The 23038-nt window shown below is 43.1% G+C and overlaps 1 protein-coding gene across 1 annotated transcript in view; it reads left to right on the forward strand.

Annotated features, from left to right (window-relative positions):
• The window catches only part of LOC126263244 (lachesin-like), a 44311-nt gene extending 41469 nt beyond the window's left edge, over positions 1–2842 (forward strand). The window contains exon 6 of the mRNA XM_049960329.1: positions 2358–2842. Within this exon, the coding sequence (XP_049816286.1) occupies positions 2358–2512 (155 nt within the window). The 3' untranslated portion in view covers positions 2513–2842. The remainder of the gene's footprint in view (positions 1–2357) is intronic.
• The last annotated feature ends 20196 nt before the right edge of the window (positions 2843–23038 follow it).

Genomic DNA, 23038 nt, shown 5'->3' on the forward strand with positions numbered 1-23038 from the left:
GGTAGGGCCAGATACCAATTTTCCTGATTTCATCCTATCACAAGGTACGGTCAAGCCTTTATAATTCGACTGTATTTCAACGTAGGACAATCTGAAGAGGGCTTGAATTAGGAGAAATGCGCGTCTTTGATGAATAAATAAAGAGTAACACATGAGTCATGGGACATACCCTCAGACTTCAAGGAGAACAGAATAACAAGGAGAACAGAATAGCTGCATTTCCCAAGAAGGAAGGTGCTGACAGGTGCTAAAATTACCGAACTATCAATATAATAGATACTAAGAGGTAGAAACCGACCACGTGGAGATCAGTTTTCTTTCCGCAGAGCCGGCCGCGGTGGTCTTGCGGTTCTAAGCGATGCAGTCCGGAACCGCGGGACTGCTACGGTCGCAGGTTCGAATCCTGCCTCGGGCATGGATGTGTGTGATGTCCTTAGGTTAGTTAGGTTTAAGTAGTTCTAAGTTCTAGGGGACTGATGACCGAAAATGTTAAGTCCCATAGTGTTCAGAGCCATTTTTCTTTCCGGAGAAATGTAGGAACACGTGAGGTTAAGATATTGCAAACATACGTGAATAGCATTTGTACACTTATAGAAAGATTTTGACAGGTTTGATTCGAATACTGTTTTCTAAATTATGAAGGTAGGAAGGATAAAACAGATGGAACGAGAGCTTAATTACAATTTGTACAGCAACCACTTGGAAGGTATAATAGTGAAGGGGGATGAAAGGAAAACAATGGCTGAGAACTGAGTAAAGCAGGGTTGTAGCCTATTACAGATATTATTCGATCTGTACATTGAATAAGACATGAAAGAACCCAAAAGTAAAATCTGGAGTGCGGATTACAGTCCAGGGAGGACATATAAAACTCTAATGATTGCTGTGCGGCTGGTCCCGGCGGAGGTTCGATTACTCCCTCGGGCATGGGCGTGTGTGTTTGTCCTTAGGATAATTTAGGTTAAGTAGTGTGTAATATTAGGGACTGATGACCTTAGCAGTTCAGTCCCATAAGATTTCACATACATTTGAAAATTTTTTCTAATGTTCGCTGATGACAATGTAACTCTATCGGAGACAGAAAAGGACTTGGAAGAACAGGTGAAAGGAATGGATAGTGCCTGGAAAGGAGGATATAAGGTGAACATCAACAAGAAACAAGGATAATGGAATGTAGTCGAATTAAAGTAGTTGACGACAAGGGAATTAGATTAGCAAACGAGATATTTAAAGCGGTAAATGAGCTTTACTGTTTGGGCGGAAAAGTAACTAATGATGGCCGAAGTACGGAGGATATAAAATGTAGACTGACAATGGCATGAAATGCATTTCGGAAGAAGAGAAATTTGTTAACATCGAATATAGATTTATGTGTGTGGAAGGCTTTTCTGAAAGTATTTGTCGGAGTGTGGAAGTGAAATACGGACGACAGACAGAGAAAAAAAGCTATCTAAATATGCTGCTACAGAACAATGCTGAAGATTAGACGCGTTGGTCACGTAACTAACGAGGAGATACCGAATAGAACTGAGGAAAATAGAAATTTATGGTATTAACTGTTTAGAAGAAGGGATAGGTTGACAGGACACTTTCTGAGTCATCGAAAGGTCACCAATTTATCACTAGAGGGACATGTGGAGAAGGGAACGGCAGAAATCGTGGAGAATTCGGATGAAGAGGCATGCACAGGTTAGAGTAGCGTGGAGTGTTGCGGTAGTCCAGTCTCCGGACTGATGACCACAATAACAACAACAACGACAACAATGACAATTTCAACTTCGCAACCAAGACTGTTTACTGCTCCTCATTCTACATACTGGACAGTGTATCACTGCGCCAGGGAGTTCTACATCTACATGATTACTCTGCAATTCACATGTAAGTGCTTGGCAGAGGGTTCATCGAACCACAATCATACTATCTCTCTACCATTCCACTCCCGAACAGCGCGCGGGAAAAACGAACACCTAAACCTTTCTGTTCGAGCTCTAATTTCTCTTATTTTATTTTGATGATCATTACTACCTATGTAGCGTGGGCTCAATAAAATATTTTCGCATTCGGAAGAGAGAAAGTTGGTGAGTGAAATTTCGTAAATAGATCTCGCCGTGGCGAAAAACGTCTTTGCTTTAATGACGTCTATCCCAACTCGCGTATCATATCTGCCACACTCTCTCCCCTATTACGTGATAATACAAAACGAGCTGCTCTTTTTTGCACCCTTTCGATGTCCTCCGTCAATCCCACCTGGTAAGGATCCCACACAGAGATTTACCAACAGTTTACTCGTGAATATAATATGAAGTGCCCTAGCCACTCGCCGGTGACTTCAGTTGCGACGCCCCCGCGTGTTGCAGGCGAGAAGCCGGCGGCAATGCAGCACGACAGCCGCAGCGCGTGCCCGCCCCCGGCCGCCGCCCCCGGGCTGGTGGTGGTGCTGCTGGTGCTGCTCTGCCTGTGGTCCTCGCTGGTGCTGGCCCCTGCCTGCACCGTCCAGCCTGCGAGCAGCTGACGCCGCTGTCTGCTCTGCGTGCGCCGTGGTCCCCTGCTGTGACAGCAGAGCGGCCGCTCGTGACACAACAGCTACTGTGCGCCGTCAGCGTCAAGCCAATTCACCAGTAATGATTACACGTCTCGTGTCACTCTGTGCAGGTGACCAGTGATGAGACTTCAGACGTGAAGACAATGTATGGACGTACAGAGAATATTTGGTTTTTGGGGCCTGGAGGTACTTGTATATTCGTAATTTACCCATCGACAGCGCCCAAAACTAATTGTATACAGCACTGAGTACAGGACTTTATTATAATATACAGTAAGTGATATTTTGTCACACGTCAGATGGTCTACTTTCTGTAAATTGTATAGCTAAATAAAATATTTTGCCAGCAGAGTGTCGTTACACACCATGTTTGTAAAATAAGTTTCCGTACGTGCAGTTATTACTTGCTTACTCGTACACCCATTAAAGTTCTACGATGTACCTGTCATAGATGTGTTTGCTCATTCTGATCGATTTGTTCCATCGAAACTTCTGAATTATAAGCAGATTTCGTGTAAAATTATAGAGGAGCAATTACAAGATTGTACTTTCAAATATTTAGATTTATATACTGAACAATCTTCAAGAAGACTCACCTTCTCTTCATCGTAACTTTGAGTAGGAACGCAAGAAGTTTGTTTAACGCTACCGAATATCGATCATTGGTTTAGCTTCCCTTACTTTGTTATTTTACTTTCCGGTTTTACGTCTCTTTCTCCGAGCAGTTTAGCACCGCTCTTTACCTCTTCCTCGTCATCCTCCACCTTCTACATGTTGTTGTTGTGGTCTTCAGTCCTGAGACTGGTTTGATGCACCTCTCCATGCTACTCTATCCTGTGCAAGCTTCTTCATCTCCCAGTACCTACTGCAGCCTAAATCCTTCTGAATCTGCTTAGTGTATTGATCTCTTGGTCTCCCTCTACGATTTGTACCCTCCACGCTGCCCTCCAATGCTAAATTTGTGATCCCTTGATGCCTCAAAACATGTCCTACCAACCGATAACTTCTTCTAGTCAAGTTGTGCCACAAACTTCTCTTCTCCCCAATCCTATTCAATACCTCCTCATTAGTTACGTGATCTACCCACCTTATCTTCAGCATTCTTCTGTAGCACCACATTTCGAAAGCTTCTATTCTCTTCTTGTCCAAACTGGTTATCGTCCATGTTTCACTTCCATACATGGCTACACTCCATACAAATACTTTCAGAAACGACTTCCTGACACTTAAATCTATACTCGATGTTAACAAATTTCTCTTCTTCAGAAACGATTTCCTTGCCATTGCCAGTCTACATTTTATATCCTCTCTACTTCGACCATCATCAGTTATTTTACTCCCTAAATAGCAAAACTCCTTTACTACTTTAAGTGTCTCTTTTCCTAATCTAATCCCCTCAGCATCACCCGATTTAATTTGACTACATTCCATTATCCTAGTTTTGCTTTTGTTGATGTTCATCTTATATCCTCCTTTCAAGACATTGTCCATTCCGTTCAACTGCTCTTCCAAGCCCTTTGCTGTCTCTGACAGAATTACAATGTCATCGGCGAACCTCAAATTTTTTACTTCTTCTCCATGAATTTTAATACCTACTCCGAATTTTTCTTTTGTTTCCTTTACTGCTTGCTCAATATACAGATTGAATAACATCGGGGGGAGGCTACAACCCTGTCTCACTCCTTTCCCAACCACTGCTTCCCTTTCATGCCCCTCGACTCTTATTACTGCCATCTGGTTTCTGTACAAATTGTAAATAGCCTTTCGCTCCTTGTATTTTACCCCTGCCACCTTCAGAATTTGAAAGAGAGTATTCCAGTTAACGTTGTCAAAAGCTTTCTCTAAGTCTACAAATGCTAGAAACGTAGGTTTGCGTTTTCTTAATCTTTCTTCTAAGATAAGTCGTAAGGTTAGTATTGCCTCACGTGTTCCAACATTTCTACGGAATCCAAACTTATCTACCCCGAGGTCCGCTTCTACTAGTTTTTCCATTCGTCTGTAAAGAATTCACGTTAGTATTTTGCAGCTGTGACTTATTAAACTGATAGTTCGGTAATTTTCACATCTGTCAACACCTGCTTTCTTTGAGATTGGAATTATTATATTCTTCTTGAAATCTGTGGGTATTTCGCCTGTCTCATACATCTTGCTCACGTCAGTTTCGATCTTCCCAGACATATAACTATCAGCAATTCTGCATTCAGGCTGACCTGGGTCACAATGGTAAGAGTCACTCATCAGGCAAGGAATGATTTTACTGCTCTTATGACGCGTACTGTAATTCATCCATTATCAGATATCCAGGATCGACTGCTGCATGTAGATATAGCGTTTCTAGTAGTATGTGAAAGAAACATTGGCTGTGTCACATTTACAATGCTGATTAAAAATTTTTGTACAATTGCAATATCGACGTCGATTGTGATCCTATGACAGCATACGCCACGAGGGGGATAGTAAATATACTGATAATGGTTTCAAAGTCGTCCGCCAAAAGATAGCGTAGTGGCATAGCTACCAAATCCATCTGTTTCTACCCTTTATAAGGGAGTGCTCGCAGCCAGAAGGCTCCGTGTGGTGCAAACATGTAAAGCAAGCAGGCAATCACGCCTCAGAGACGCACTCGTGCTGCATACAGTCAATACAGAGAGTCTGAGAGGGTCCAACTCTGGCCTTTAAGTTCGTGCAGACCACACGCAGACTGCTTTGTTTCGCTGCTGATCTAACAGCTGAAAATGCGTTTGTCAACGATAATAGTTCGATCTTCGTAGCAATGTAAAACAATGTAATACCGTTGACGAAGAGATGAGAATCCATGCTCGGAACTGCATATTCGGATGTCCGAACAACTCTCAATCTGACTTGTGTGCCAGACAAGTGATCACCTGTCTGGTGGGAAACATCGGGATAATAAATGTTAGCAGTAGGATCAAGCGTCTGCTATGTATTTTCAAAGCCTGTCTCTACCACAGTTTAGGCATTCGCATATGCTTCTTAGCAGCCAGTGGTGATGGCAATGGCAGTATAGCAACCTTCGAGATTAGTTAAGTTGAGGCAGTGCAGTGTGGCTCAGCAGCGAAATCACCAGTGGTGAACTTCGCTACGTACACTGAGGAAACTATCCTGCATTTTGTTTGTTTCAAATAATGATCCAAGTGCATATATCTCCCAGTCCAGTTGTAGAAACGGAAACCACATGAATAGACCATGCACTCTTACTTGGTATAATGTAAAAGCTATATTGTATTTTATACTTAGCATAATGCAGGCGACATCTGTAGAATGGTTTTTAACATAATACTGCTACATACATCATAGAAAACTTTCTGTGTAGGTAGACTACACTGTACTATTTAGTTGAACTGGCAACCCAAGTTACAATTTATACCTACCACAGGACGGGAGATGTGTGCAATGTGCTTTTCAACATAGTACTGTTATATAATGAAGTAGTAAGCTACCAGTTGCATCAAGGAAATTCAATATCTTTACCGGGTTAGGGCACAAAGTACCCTTCTTCAGAAGGTTGTACCTACCAAACGATTTGCGAATGTGAACAATAAGGTACATAGTGCAAAATACCATGGCCCTGAAAAGTATACAGGGCCAATACGCACTACAATACCGAATCCATTAAATGGATTTAGCACTATGCATCTTATTGTTGACGCTCGCAAATAATACGAGAGGTATAACCTTATGAACAGGGGCACTAAGCGCCCGTAAACAGGAACGAAATTAAATTTCCTTTATTCTACTGGTTGCTTATTATTTCTCCATATATGATACAGTTGCTGAGAATGGATAAAATACTCTACTACTGTTAAGATTTGTCAGAAATATTCTTGAATGAATGGACTATGTAGGACGTCTGAAACATAATTGAGTATTAATACGATAAAAATTTCAACATTTCATCCAGGTTCGGTTAGCCAGACTTTAATACGTACAACTCAAACTTTCCAGAGTGACTGAACATTATACGTAACTGAGTATCCACTATTGGCATTTCACAAAAATATAGTGAATAACTAAAACCTATGCACTTGGCCCAAGATGGAACTATAATCCAAAACACACACATACACACGCAAACTCACACATACACACACACACACATACACACACACACACACACACACACACACACACACACACACACACACACACACACACGCGCGCGCGCGCGCGCGTACTAAAATACACGTTTTCATATTAGGCGCATTTTTCTGCCACTTACTGCCAGGTACACCATATCAGCGACCTCAGTAGTTATTAGACATTGTGAGAGAGCAAAATGGGGCGCTCCGAGAAACTCACGCACTTCGAACGTGGTCAGGTAATTGAGTGTCACTTGTGTCATACGTTTGTACGCGAGTTTTCCACACTCCTAAACATCCCTAGTCCACTTTTTCCACGTGGTAGTGAATTGGAAACCTGAAGGCACACGTAGTGTACAAAAGCGTACAGGCCGACCTCGTTTGTTGACTGAGAGAGACCGCCGACAGTTGAAGAGGACTGTAATGTGCAATAGGCAGACATCTAGCCAGACCATCACACAGGAATCCCAAACTGCGTCAGGATCCACTGCAAGTACTGTGACAGTTAGGCTGGAGGTGAGATTTCATGGTCGAGCGGCTGGTCATAAGCAACACATCTCGCCGGTAAATGCCAAACGACGCCTCACGTGGTGTAAGGAGCATAGACACTGGATGATTGAACAGTGACAAAACGTTGTGTGGAGTGACGAATCACTGTATACAACGTGGCGGTCTGATGGCAGGGTGTGGGTATGGCGAATGCCCAGTGAACGTCATCTACCAGCGCGTGTAGTGCCAACAGTAAAACATGGAGGCTGTGATGTTATGGTGTTGTGTTTTTCATGGAGGGGGCTTGCACCCCTTGACTATCGCATCACAGGCCTACATCGATGTTTTAAGCACCTTCTTACTTCCCAGTGTTGAAGAGCAATTCGGGGCTGGCGATTGCAGCTTTCAACACAATCTAGCACCTGTTCATAATGCACAGCCTGTAGTGGAGTGGTTACACGATAATAACATCTCTGTAATGGACTGGCCTGCACAGAGTTCTGACCTGAATCCTATAGAACACCTTTGAGATGTTTTGGAACGCCGACTTCGTGCGAGGCCTCACTGACCGACATCGACACTTCTCCTCCTGTGAAGATTGAGCTATCATTCCCCAAGAAACCTCCCAGCAGCTGACTGAACGTATGCCTGCGAGAGTGAAAGATGTCATTAATGATAAGGTTGGAACAACACCATGTAGAATTTCAGCATTACCGACGGAAGACGCTACGAACTTGTAAGTCATTTTCAGCCATGTGTCCGGATACTTCCTACCACACACACACACACACACACACACACACACACATACATATATACTCAACAAAAGAAAGAAATAAGAAGGATCAATTAGGTTGTAAATAAAGGAATGAATGTAAGATAATGTGGAAAAGTATCTCACATGACTTAAATCAAACTCCAATTACGTTTGAACCAAGCATTGCAATTCACTCTCCATATAGTGGCCATAGGTATCTCACGTGATTTAAATCAAGCTCCAATTACATTTGTACCAAGTGTATCAATTCAATCGCCATACAGGGGCCTTAGAAGAAATATTTTTGATAATTCACATATCCCTCCAAATAAGGTAATAACCCTTATGATATATATAATAAAACTTACATTTACCTTATATATTAATATTAACAATAAGGGTCTCTCACTTGCGTTGGTGATTGAAATAAACGCAAAATAAACTCTCATAAAATGAAGTTTGGCCATGTAGGCACAAAATTGCAATTTGCTTAGACCTCATATAAGAAATAATACCATTTAATTAAAGATCAGTATGTAAGGTATACACACAGGACGAGAATAATGCAGTTGGCTTACTCCACAAAGAGGTGAGAGGAATAAATATCTTGTAAATCGGATATAATTCTTTGAAATCGTAAATGGCCACTCTGAGCGTCAGCTTCGAATCCATTAACAGGTTACTTAACGGCAACAGAATTACCAGCCTTTACGTGCCTAATACCAAACAGCTTTACTGTTGCTTCTTCTGGATCAACATACTGTGCACCCAGCAACTGACACCAGTATACACATGATATGCCACTAGGCATGCATAGTATTGTCCACTCCATCATGTTTATCGCTGTGGCCCGACTCACACCAATGCACTGCCAAACAACTTATTTTCACTTAGGGATGAAGCCTGTACTTACACTGCTCACGTACCAACTGCCACACTGCTCAGAACACTCTCCCCATATGGGTACGCCACAACACCCACTGTGATTGGCTGGAGAAAAAACTCCAACGACATGGTCTGTCACACAGAGACAGACCTAATAAATGAGTATATATCAGCTGTAAGGATTACCGGCACTCACCAAAATTTAGATGTCATCATACCAAATGGAAATATGGTTGAAACACCTATCAATCATGCATTCATAGTAGCAAACTTCTTTCCATTTTATGCTTACCATAGTGCCGACGATATCTTCAGCATGTTGTTTAACATAATACTGCTTTATTCAAGTCATAAACAGCTCTAAATAGATAGACCATGCTACCTTTCTTTGATTTTTATAATTTTTAAATGTGATGTCTCATAACAAATACAAATTTGGCATGTAAGTATCTTCAGGGATTTTGGGGTCATAATTTATAGTAACTGTGTAATGACGTATAGTGACAATAATCAGGAATTATAACAAATGAGCAAAAAATTACTTGATAAGTAATTCTGCAAAATTCTGGCAACAATGCAGAAATCACTCGTACGCCTCAACCAATTGAACAACTACATGAATGCATGGTGTCAGTTATTTTGGACTGGTCTGAAAGAACAGACACCTCGAATTCATTTAAATGATTCACCTAGATGGACAATAGATCGACTTTCTTCAGGACGGACGTGCATGTACCTCTGACCTACGGAAGGAATGTATGAGTAACGAGTATGGAGAAACGGGACAGGGACTGCAGATGTGGGTGCTTGGTGGAAATGTGGGTTGGCTGTGAGGCATTCCGAGGTTGTCTGCACAGTTGCGATAACACTGTGTCCTGGATGGAGCAGTGGTTAACACACATGCCTGGTAAGCAGGCGATCCCGGGATCGAATTCCACTCCGGTGCACATTTTCACTCGTCACTGCTGATTCCGCATAAAGTCCTGAAGCAGCTGACTTCAGTAATCCCTTCCCTTTCCTTTCCTTTCTCCCCACCTTCACATTCAAATTTCGTGTAATGTATCAGAGATGTACAATCCATGTGGTGTCTGTTCTTTTGGGCATGTGCAGAGCAACAGGCACCACACATTATTGTAATTGATTTGCCTAGATGGACAAATTTACTCACCTTCTTCAGAGCAGATACACAAGTACCTCCAACCTCCTGCAGGATTCTCTGAGTATTGAGCATGTAGGGAAAGGACAAAGACTGCCGATAGATGGTGCCCGGTGAAAATGTGGGTTGGATATGAGTCATGCAGGGTAGTCCCCGCAGTTGCAATAACGCTGTGTTTTGGATGGCGCACTGCTTAACGTACTTGCCTAATAAGCAGGAGATTCTGGGTTCGAACCCCATCCGCTACAGATTTGCACTCGTCACTTCCGATTCCGTGTAATGTCCTGAAGCAGCTGTCACCAGTAATCCTTTCCATTCCTTTCTGCCCCCTCCACATTCGATTTATGTATAATAGAACAATGCGTTATAACCATTTTGAATTTCTCACCGTTTATACAGTATCTAACTGGCGTAGAAGGGAGAGAGGCAGAAGGGGGAGGGAGTGATCTTGACCTCGGCCTTGAAGAAGATCTAGCAACAATTCTGACCCCGCTGATACTTCTCTTGTTATGCAACTGTGAGTGAGGTCCATCTGTTTTAATGCGCCAGTTGCTTGAACTGCAGATGCTTCTATCAATTTGGTCAACGCCGCAGGCCTTTGATATGCACAGCTCCGATGAGACAGATGTACGTCCTTCAGCATGATACTGGTAGTGGCTGCTGGCACTGTGGCTACAGTTCTGGCACTTGTGATTTAGAGTATTTTAGTGAAAACTATACAGACTACATTTGGATTTTGTGAAACTTGCTGAATAAAGACTGTTCTTATTGGATTAAGTTTTTTGGTTGCCTCGAAGAACCGATCAAGAGGTAGCAGCACCATAAGTAGTAGTATAAGCAGTAGTAGTATCAGTTCATGGTACTACTGTTTAAGAACAATAAAAATTAAATAATTCACATTGAGACTCTATAGGCATTACCTCCTAACAGATGTACACTGCTGGCCACCGTAAATGCAACACCAAGAAAGACAAGAGGTAGCACAACAAAATTTATTTTGTAGATAACATGTTGTCCAAATATCAAATGATTACGTTTACAGACGTCTGTGACATGTGGTTCCTGCCAGAATCAGTAGCCAGAGTAGCCGCCATTGTTCGAGATCACCGCTGCCACACGTCTCGGCATTGAGTCAAAGAGACGTTGGATGTGTTCCTGGGGTACAGCAGCCCAAGCAGCTTCCACACGTTGCCAAAGATCATCTGGTGTGGCAGCTGGGGATGTAATCTGGGTCACTCGTTGAGCAACCATGGACCAAATGTTCTCTATCGGCGAAAGATCCGTAGAGCGAGCCGGCCAGGGAAGCAATTCAATCTGGTTATTGACGAAGAACCTTTGGACAATGCGTGACACGTGTGGTCGCGCATTATACTGTTGAAATATGGCTGTGGCCGAGCCCTGAAGGTAAGGAAGGACAACTGGCTCCAGCACCTCGGATATGTAGCGCTGGCTATTTAAAGTACCGGCAATGCGTACTAGAGGCGTGCGAGAGTAATATCCAATACCGCCCCATACCACAATACCCGGTGCAAGACCAGTGTGACGGTCCATAATGCAGCTGTCCAGCATCCTCTCTCCATGGTGTCTCCACACTCGAATCCGACCATCGTGGTGCTGCAGACAGAAGCGTGCCTCGTCAGTAAAGACAACGTCATTCCATTCTGTCGTCCACATCCGTCTGTCATCACACCATTGGCGACGGAGACGTCTGTGGTTCTGCGTCAATGGTAGACGAAGCAATGGACGTCTTGCGGACAGACCACTCTGCTGTAAACGGCGTCGAATGGTACGCGCAGACACTGGATGATGCGTTACAGACGCAATGTGCTGTGCTATGGTTCGGGATGTCACTGAGCGATCCGTCACTGCCATGCGCACAATTTGCCTATCAGCACGTGCAGTGGTGCACCGAGGTGAATGCGATCGACCACGTCGGTCCGTCGTACCCTCCTGCATCCAATTGTCACATATCCGCATTACAGTTGTTTGGTTTCGTCCAACACGACTAGCGATTTCTCTGTATGATAGTCCACAATCTCGGTAAGCCACTATCCTTCCTCTGTCGAACTCGGATACTTGATCAAACGATGTTCGCTGTTGTCTACGAGGCATAACTGATCGTCTTGTGAAACAACCACAAGGTAAACACACGTGCCGAACGTACACTGGTCGAAATCGCCAAGCCTTAAATGGCGCTATGAGGTGGCGCCACAGGCGCGCGTGATGTGCGTCTGATTCGAATCAGTTGCATACCTCATCGCTGCAAACCCATGGTGTAAATTTCACTTGATTTGGATGCTTCCTTCAGGGTGTTGCATTTACGGTGGCCAGCAGTGTAGTTTAGTGAGTATGGGGTAGGTAATCGGACCTGCCCACACCGTAACAACTTTCACAGCACGTGCTGAAGTACTTCAGGGATACCACAGGAAACTTCAATCAGAGTGGTTGAATGAAGACTGGAGCTCCATTCTGCTGAACATTAGACCAGTATGTGGAAAAAGGTGCTTTCTTATTTGGTTCACCGCAAGTGTACGATATTGTCTTACAAAGAAGTTAGTGCTGTAAAAAGTAGGTGCTACACTATTGATTCATTTCTCTCTCGTAGTAGCTGCATAATGTGCACTCATTACTAAAGCATTATTTCTTAATGTAACCTGATACACACTATCAGCTGCCGGTAGGGCCAAGGCGGTGAAGTTTCGTTTCCATTTTGTGTGCTGCTACTTCGCAATCGCTGACCTGAAAAACTGACTCAGCATCCGTCTGTAAACAAATAAGTGCCGGGCTCAGAAGAAAATGGTGTTACCATTATACAATTCATAGCTTTTGGGGTAAGGTTTCTCCAAACCAGAAAAAAAAATATTACGGAAAAGTAAAAAGTAGAAAAATATAATGCGGAAGTCTTATGTAAGATGACAGACGTTTTAGTATCGTTATTAATCTTTACTTGTGTTACATTTTTTACCAACTCCATATTCTGTCATCTAAGTGATCCTTCACTTAAGAGGTACTTTTTAACTGCCTTTATAAACAAGACTGTTTTAGAAATACCTTTAATCTCCAAGCTAAATTTATTGCGGAAAACGCTGCCTTACGTGAGACACGCCACCCAACTGAATACGTTCTTATCTTAGCGTGTCATCAATCGTGTGCGTGATGGACTAATGTGTGAAAGAACAGATGCCATCTTTATATCGTTAAGGCTAACCGGCTGATGAACTTATTCAGTGTGGATGCACAAGAATTGCCTGAACTCTTACGGGACTCGGTGGATTGTCTGCCGCTAGTAATGGGTATAATGACAGGGGCACTACGATTGTAGTGTGAGGACTATGAGTTGAAAATGTAGGTCCCTGCAGTCGCACTATCCTCTGTGCCCTCGGTTACTCAGATGGGATACACATCGTCTTGCGGCTCCTCCGAGGTGCCACGTCGCGAGTGCTGGGCCGTTTGGCGGGCCCTATTAATGTCATGCGGTCGGTCCGTCAAGGATGTCCGCTGTCGATGCTGCTTTTCGCCATCGGCCTTGAGCCACTGTTACACTGTTTGAGGAGACGGCTCACAGGAATAACAATGAGGGGGAATACTTTCATCTGCCGCGCCTATGCAGATAACGTTGTGTTCTTGGTTCTATCGGAGGATGAAGTGCGAGAGGCACTGGCATGGATCAACCAGTACGGGACTACTGCGGGGAGTCGTGTGAACCTGACGAAATGTAGTGCTATGTCCGTCGGTAGAGGTCTTCCAGCAGAAAGTGTGGATCCATTGCCATTAGTGTACAAGCTCATTTGTTTGGGGGTCACCTTCACTAGTGATATACAGTGCACTATCTCATTTAACTATAAACGCCTGCTTCAAGCTATCCACACGAACGTTCGTGGCAACTTCCTGAGAGCATTGGACATGTTACAAAGGGTGGATTTTGTTAACATTCATCTAGTCTCGCGACTACCCCATTTAGCATAGATGTTCCCGATGCCAAAGGCAACGGCACACAGACTTCAGGCGGCGTTCGGCTACTTTGTTAGCGAGGGTCTTATCCTCAAAGTTCGCCACGACTCGCTGACACTTTGTGGGGCGACGGGTGGAATTGATTGTTGTAATGTAGAAAAGGATGCATTTCCCTGCCGTTTTAACCACATTGTGGGGCGGCTGGTGGAATAATTGTTATTTAAAATGTTCCTATTATTTATGCTGTTGTTTGGCCGTTCTCAACACTGGCTCTCTAACTACAATTTTGGCAACCAGAAAGTGATTAGCAAAACGTGAAGCCTGTAATTAGAATTCCTAGTGCCCACTTCATCTGAGAAATACACTTATCGCTACAGCTTGTAGCTCTGAGGAATTAGGAGATTGTTTGGGATTCATAATCAAAAACGATTGTGGAAAAAACGTCCACTGTATTCTGAAAGTCACAGATGAAAAAATAAAGAATCCACACAATCTGACTAACAGAGCAGTTCAGAGTCTAATGCGCCGATGCAACTATAACTGTCCAAATTAAATGTTTAAGTGAATGCTCGCCATAATTTGATGATAATGTTCATCAAACGCCACGCTACATAATGGTAGAATGTTTGTCCCGCGACGGCACGTGAAAATACGACATCCGCAAACTGAAGATAGATAATTAAAGTCATCCCAGAATCAACACTTCACTCGAAAATGATTTCATGGTTATGCGTATCTCGAGTAACTTAATACGGCGTCCGAGACTGTTTATAGCAATGATACCGACCCGACGCGACGCGACTCCCGACACAGATGGTGTGCTATTCAGCGTCTGGAGAGAACTCTGGCCTTCTTCGTCGCGCAGCGTTCTTGTATATAAAGCCGCGGTGCGGACGGCTAAGGGAACGCCTGATCAAATCGGCTCTCCCGACTAGCCGCTGGGCTAGTAAAGCACCACTTTAAGTTACCGAATAAATCATAGCTTCTTTTGCTGATGGCAGATGAAGCTCTCAATTTAAATGCCCAATCAGCACACAGGTAAGTAATCATAATAAAAGTCTGACGTGACTAAGTCAATTATTTTGGGCGAGAGAATTAATTTAATTACACTACACGCAGTAGACGAGCTCTGAACTTGCCCTTTGGAGATACGCTATCGGTATAGTTTTATAGTTATTCAGTTGAAATTTCTCACATCTTTATGGTTATAGCGAATCTCCATTCTACTTAAATTTAATCATCCTAGCCTAATTTATTAGCCTACTTAATCTATCTTGCTTCCTTAATTTTTAAGACAAAAACCAGAAAATATTGAATCTTAATTTATGAGATCCAGAAGACTGTTTCTATTAAAATATTATGAAAAAGGAATCTAAATATAAATTTTTAAGTCTCTAGCTCTTTTCTGTTGTGCCAATGATTTTTACAGAAAAACGTCAAAATTTCGAAAATGGTTGAAGTTATTGAACTGATATTCAACACATATTAATTTTGTATTACTCCTGACATGCTAGAACCTTTTCAGGTTATTTACTTGATTTTATAAGTATTGCGCAACATGTATGACGTCAGAGCTAGTTACAGCGGACTAGGCTGGCACACAATGGAAAGACTGATGTGAATTTATTACGGCGTGAGTAGGCTGCTTCCCTACAACTTCCTCCTCGAAATGCGGCCTCGGCCTTGTCAACGTCGAAGCGAGAGTAGCTGACCTTTATGTAAGTACGATGGTTAAATCGTGACCTGCCGCCGAACCGGATTATCGGGAAGCCTGATTGACGTACTGGCCGCTCCCTCTCGAGTGGCACCTGTTGCAGTAGGCCATATTTCTTCCTCGCTCTCACATGTCAGGACCTCTTTCATCGAATACAGTTATGTCCATGCCGACTTGCCTAGTATCAGTAACCCTACCGCACGTGACGTTTGCCGCCTAATGATGAGAAATCATACTCGGAATGTTGTGGAAAGCCGACATCCTACGATCGCATGGCCCGTGGTTTGGCTTTCTGTGCACCATATGCTAGTCGACACGAGCGCTCATGTGACCTGGTATCTGGTCGTTAATGGAAAGTACATGACATAACTTCATCTCCATGCCATCAACATGACAGATCCGCCTCGTTGTCACACGCTTGATACGGACGAACATCGGCTGATGTGTGGATCTTCTGCAGTGGTGTGACAGCTGATTCAGAAGGTATTGGCCTTTCTTCTACGTACGGCTACCCATCGCATTACACCGAAATCTCTTCTGTTCCCAGATGAAACATACCTCCCAAGTACGAAGACCAATGCTGTGATCTGGATAAAAGGTCTCTAGATCTCTTATTTGCTCTGTGAAAGTGATAAGACTCTTCTTAATTTTTGGACGTTCGTTCAAGATCGATTTACTTTTATCGTGCACCATCCGCGATACCGTCGGTACTATGCCTTCTTCGATCTCCACTGCAGCTGAGGTGTCCCACGTATGAGAAGGTGATGTCAGTGAGACTGTGTAATACAAGGATTAAGTCCCATGTACCAGAAAATGCAATAGTCTTCGTGAAGACGTGCCTGGAACATGCCTGACTGCCTTGGGATTCAATGGGCGTCAACCCGCAAGTTGGTAGAAGCGGATGCCGTTTTGTCTGTTCTGCCAGGAGGGCGTTTTCTCTAATTTCTGTAACTCCATTTTTATTTTCTTTTTCTTTTATTTTGTTTTTTATTGATGGTTATTACAAATAATTGTTTTCGCCTGGAGGGCGTCCTATGTTGTTGTTGTTGTGGCCTTCAGTCCTGAGACTGGTTTGATGCAGCTCTCCGTGCTACTCTATCCTTCTTCATCTCCCAGTACCTACTGCAGCCTACATCCTTCTGAATCTGCTTAGTGTATTCATCTCTTGGTCCCCCTCTACGATTTTTACCCTCAGTATTGCCTCACGTGTTCCAACGTTTCTACGGAATCCTTACTGATCTTCCCCGAGGTCGGCTGCTATTAGTTTTTCCATTCGTCTGTAAAGAATTCGCGTTAGTATTTTTCAGCTGTGATTTATTAAACTAATAGTTCGGTAAGTTTCACATCTGTCAACACCTGCTTTCTTTGGGATTGGAATTATTATATTCTTCTTTAAGTCTGAGGGTTTTGTCAGGACTGGCTCTCCCAAGACTGTCAGTAGTTCTAATGGAATGTTGTCTACTCCGGGGGCCTTGTTTCGACTCAGGTCCTTAAGCGCTCTGTTAAACTATTCACGCAGTATCATATCTCCCATTTCATCTACATCCTCTTCCATTTCCATAATATTGTCCTCAAGTACATGGCCCTTGTATAGAACCTCTATATATTCCTTCCACATTTCTGCTTACCCTTCTTTGCTTAGAGCTGGGTTTCCAATAAAGTTCTTGATATTCATGCAAGTGGTTTTCCTTTCTCCAAAGGTCTCTTTAATTTTCCTGTAGGCAGTATCTATCTTACCCCTAGTGAGATAAGCCTCTACATCCTTACATTTTTCCTCTAGCCTTCATTGCTTAGCCATTTTTCACTTCCTGTCGATCTCATTTTTGAGACGTTTGTATTCCTTTTTGCCTGCTTCATTTACTGCATTTTTATGTTTTCTCCTTTCATCAATTAAACTCAGTATTTCTTCTGTTACCCAAGGGTTTCTGCTAGCACTCGTCTTTTTACCTATTTGATCCTCTGCTGCCTTCACTATTTCATTCGTCATATATACCCATCCTTCTTCTACTGTATTTCTTTCCCCCATTCCTGTCAATTGTTCCCTTATGCTCTCCCTGAAACTCTGTACGTACAACCTCTGGTTCTTTCATTTTATCCAGGTCCCATCTCCTCATATTCCCATCTTTTTGCAGTTTCTTCATTTTTAATCTACAGTTCATAACCAATAGATTGTGGTCAGAGTCCGCATCCGCCCCTGGAAATGTCTTACAATTTAAAACCTGGTTCCTAAATCTCCGTCTTACCATTATATAATCTATCCGATACCTTTTAGTATCTCCAGTCTTCTTCCATGTATACAACCTTCTTTCATGATTCTTGAATCAATTGTTAGCTATGATTAAGTTATGCTCTGCCCAAAATTCTACCAGGCGGCTTCCTCTCTCATTTCTTAGCACCTATCCATATTCACCTACTATGTTTCCTTCTCTCCCATTTCCTACTCTCGAATTGCAGTCACCCATGACTATTAAATTTTCGTCACCCTTCACTACCTGAATAATTTCTTTTATCTCATCATACATTTCATCAATTTCTTCATCATCTGCATAGTATAAACTTATACTATTGTAGTAGGCGTGGGCTTCGTGTCTATCTTGGCCACAATAATGCGTTCACTATTGTGTTTGCAGTAGCTTACCCGTACTCCTATTTTTTATTCATTATTAATCCTACTCCTCCATTACCCCTATTTGATTTTGTATTTATAACCCTGTATTCACCTGACGAAAATTATTGTTCCTCCTGCCACCGAACTTCACTGATTCCCACTATATCTAACTTTAACCTATCCATTTCCCTTTTTAAATTTTCTAACCTATCTGCCCGATTAAGGGACCTGACATTCAACGCTCCGATCCGTAGGACGCCAGTTTTCTTTCTCCTGATAACGACGTCCTCTTGAGTGGTCCCCACCCGGAGATCCGAATGGGGGTCTATTTTACCTCCGGAATAGTTTACCCAAGAGGACGCCATTCATCATTTAATCATACAATAAAGCTTCATGCCCTCGGGAAAAATTACGGCTGTAGTTTCCCCTTGCTTTTAGCCGTTCGCAGTACCAGAACAGCAAGACCGTTTTGGTTATAGATACAAGGCCAGATCAGTCAATCATTCAGACTGTTGCTCTTGCAACTACTGAAAAGGCTGCTGCCCCTCTTCAGGAACCACACGTTTGCCTGGCCTCTTAACAGATACCCCTCCGTTGTAGTTGCACCTACGGTACGGCTATCTGTATCGTTGAGGCACGCAGGCCTCCCCACCAACGGCAAGGTCATGGGGGGGGGGGGGGGCGTCCTATGTAATTATACTAATTTATTTAATTTATTGATATTGATTCCTACGTAATCTCAACAAATATATAAAATAAATAAATTAGTATTATACATGATCTTAAATCAAAAATCATGATATCGAAAAAGCATACTTATTTACATTTTCGAGAAATATTTCTTTTATTTTATACGGAAGGCCGCCATTTATTTTAGAACACCACTGATTTTTATTTTCTTTGTCAATATAAACAAAAAACATGCGCCTAAGGTGACTGCTGGCGTAAAGTACAAGAGAAAAAAAAAAGATGGCTACAGCGCCTTGCATGTTAGCAGGAGATCCCAGGTTCAAGTCCCAGTCTGGGCACACATTTTCAACTGTCCCTTTTGATGTATATCAACCCTCGTCAGCAGCTAATGGTAATGATTTAATTATATTTTCACAAATAGGTTTTGGACGTTGCTTCGTCCGACCAGTCTTTGTTGGTTGTTTTAAAAGAGGGGGGGGGGGGGGAGAATTGACCAAACTGCGTGGTCATCGGTCCCGACCAGTCTTGGGATTATATTCTGCACGGAGAGGCTTCACTACAAGAACAAAAGGAGTTCCTGCTAGATAATGACAAGGCGACACATATTTTCACCTTTCACATGCAACGTTTTAAAGACTATTAATATCCCAGACTGTCAATGATTTCTATCGATGGAACTGCTGAACCCAAGGAAACATTCGGTATTCGTGTAATTATGATAATCTTTATGTTATTAGATTTTACTCAAGCCATCCATACAGCAGTTACCTCATTGGATTACTGTATTTCATCTGTTATACAATCAGCTTGCGTAATAATTGCCTATGATCTAGTTTTGAGATGGGTGTAAGTACTAAATAGCACTGTATGGTAAGAGACTATGGCCTGCGATACATTCGTATTTCATGTGTTTGATGACTAAATACATTGCTGTTGCAGGAGATGGTTCAGGTACTTGGCAAAAGCGACTTACTGGAAGCAAGCAGTATGCTGCTAATACGTACATAGTGTTCACTAACTGCACAAGGTGAACAAGAACTGGGTATAATTCGCGTACCCTATTGACCACCATTGGTCTCGTATATCGATCAGTATGTAACTCTTAGGCAATTTCTAACAACTGTTAGGTCAAATGCTCATTAGATTCCTCGAATCCAAAAAAGAGAGAGTACTACAGAAAAGATTAAAACTTCAGAAGACGAAAAAATATTGACATCGTACAAGACTTTCTCCCATTGTATGCGGTGGTTGGAGTGGCATTAGTCCACAGATATAAATCGTTGCTAAGGGTAAAGGAAACATTCAATTCACAGTGTTTGGAAACATGACGAGGAAAGAAAATATTGGCCAAACATCGTCCTTATACAAGCGAGTAGAGCAGTCCAGAGCAGTCAACATGTTCTTTATCCGTAAAGATGCCTAACATAATAGATCACCGATTTGCTCTTTGTGCAACATGCAGTGTGAATCTTTCCCCTCCAGTGGCTACTAGCAAGATGCCATACTCAGATATCGGCGAAAGCCTTCATTCAACAGTCATCCTAAAAAGGACGATGCTCCTTCTTGTATCTAGCATGTAAGTAGAGTGAGACACCGAGTACTGCTACAACGTAGAGTGATTGTTTAAGAGTTGGTCATCAGTGATATGTCGCCATGTTGAGACGGTGACCAATTTTTCCAAAACCATCTCTGTTTACCTGTAAATGCGTCACTATACACAATATACGCCTTGTCAACAATAGTAATCTCTTTCAATTTGGTCAACAATGCTTCCAATAACAGCACCTCTAGTATTTTCCACAAGCACTGCCAGTAGCACCTCAAGACGGAAGCTGGGTGTCGAGTATGGTCAATGGTGAATGCCATTTAATGGCTCAAAACTGTGCATTGATGGTTCATCGTGAGCTCGATCGATTTCACAGATTGGCAATGTGGTTATAAGTTTGGAGTTACTTCGTCTTTGTCGAAAATAACGACAAAGTCAGAAGATTAAAACGTGTTTTGACCACTCGAATGATAATATGTACCTGGTATCGTAAGTAAATTGTCTAGGGACCATTAAAATTGCAACACCAAAGATGATAGCAAGTAACGAATAAATACTTATTGCATGTTTGTACTACGAAGGATACTTGATTAAATTATTAACTGAGTTAGGCTGCACACAATGCGAAGAACAGCAGAAATGGCTGCCACTTTTGACAGCAACATTAACTGTAGTTTGACTGGAAATTGGATCGACCTCATCCATAGATGACAGACACAAATATTCTCCTTCAGATATGTACCAGAGTTCACCAGTCGGAGCGGAGAGCGAGTGGTATTCCATTAGTCATTCGCAACTGTTTTCAAAAATGGTTCAAATGGCTCTGAGGACTATGGGACTTAACATCTGATGTAATTAGTCCACTAGAACTTAGAACTACTTAAACCTAACCAAGTTAAAGACATCACACACATCCACGCCCGAAGCAGGATTCGAACCTGCGACCGTAGCGGTCGCGCGGTTCCAGACTGTAGGGCCTAGAACCGCTCGGCCACTCCGGCCGGCCGGCCAGGCCAACAGTCGTACACCGACTGTAGGTCAGGACGGCACAGACAACTTCCACTCTAACGTTATCTTGTTGGAACATGTCATCATGGTGAGCTCGAAGGCAGGATACAGCCACCCATTTTATCACCTCAGTTATGTAACATCTACTGTACAGTTTATCGACTTTATGAACCAGAGGTGATCGTGTTGTAAACCCATAAACACCATACCAATATCTGTATGATGATGACGACTGCAAACTGGTAACGGTAGCTTTCCTCGATGTTCATAAACACTGATAACTTCAATATGATTCAGTACGAATAACCGTGAATCATCTGCAAAGATTACGTACTGCCGCTCCTGTATCCAATGTTATCTGTGGTTGCACCACAGCCGGCGCAGTCCTCACTCCTGCCATGTGTCCAAACACACACCTACAACAATGGTTACTGTGCTGAGAGTCAGTGGCGCTACAGACGTCGTAGCATTCACCATGGGAATAATGTCCACTTTCTGACTCAAGGTGCGCTTTGCAGCTGTATGATATTGCACAGCCGAATAAACCTTTGGCCTTCCTCTCTGGCATAAGACTCGTGCCGCCGTTTAGATGGACCGCAGCGTAGCTTTTGTCACTCCTGAGCTACTACTTTCAAGTATGCATAACAGCTGCGACATTACACCTAACACGAGCTGTGATATCGCCAACCGTTAGTTCTTTTTGCCGTTTAACTCACATTTGAAGAGTGGGAATAACGATAGCTTAACACGTTCAAGCTGGCCCTGTAAATTGTACTTCTCATTGAACGACAACACGCGTACTCAGCTCTCCTTTATCTGGCATGTCGGCCCCCGGTAGCTGAGTTGTCAGCCCTACAGACTGTCAATCCCAAGAGCCCGGGTTCGATTACCGGCTGGGTCGGAGGTTTTCTCCGCTCAGGGACTGGGTGTTGTGTTGCCCTAATCATGATGCTTATCGCTATCGACGCGTAAGTCGCCGAAGTGGCGTCAAATGAAAAGACTTGCACCCGGCATCCGGTGAACTGTCTCCCCGACGGGAGGCCCTAGTCACACGACATTTACATTTATTTCATCTGGCATCGCTGCGTTTTGTATTGTCGCTGTGACCTGTGACGCTGTGACGTGAACACCTCAGGCTACTAAACTAGAAGTAAAAAAAAAAAAGACGCACTGTGAAGGAATTATCCGAATGAGACGGATATCGGTACATTGGATGTTCATGTACAGGCAAACAAATCATTACAATTTAAGAGCAAGGGCATCGCAAACTGAGCAAGGGCATCGCAAACTGAGCAAGTCAATAAGACGTTGGTCAACCTCTTGGTCCGGCCTGGAATCTCATTGTCTGGCTTGTATGTATGTATGTATTAAACCGTGGACTTATAAAAGACGGAGAGGCTTCGTCCCGCCGTAGCCCACAGTGGTTCACAACCCAGCAGACCACAGCAGTTCACCTATCCCACCGTCGCCCTACACCGAACCCGGTGTTATTGTACGGTTCGGCCCCCAGTGGACCCCCCGGGAACGTCTCACACTTGACGAGTGTAGCCCGAAATTTCGAGGTAGACTAGTTATGGTATACGTGTATGTGG

Source organism: Schistocerca nitens, chromosome 6 (assembly GCF_023898315.1).
Source record: "Schistocerca nitens isolate TAMUIC-IGC-003100 chromosome 6, iqSchNite1.1, whole genome shotgun sequence".
Classification (NCBI taxonomy): Eukaryota; Metazoa; Arthropoda; class Insecta; order Orthoptera; family Acrididae; genus Schistocerca; species Schistocerca nitens.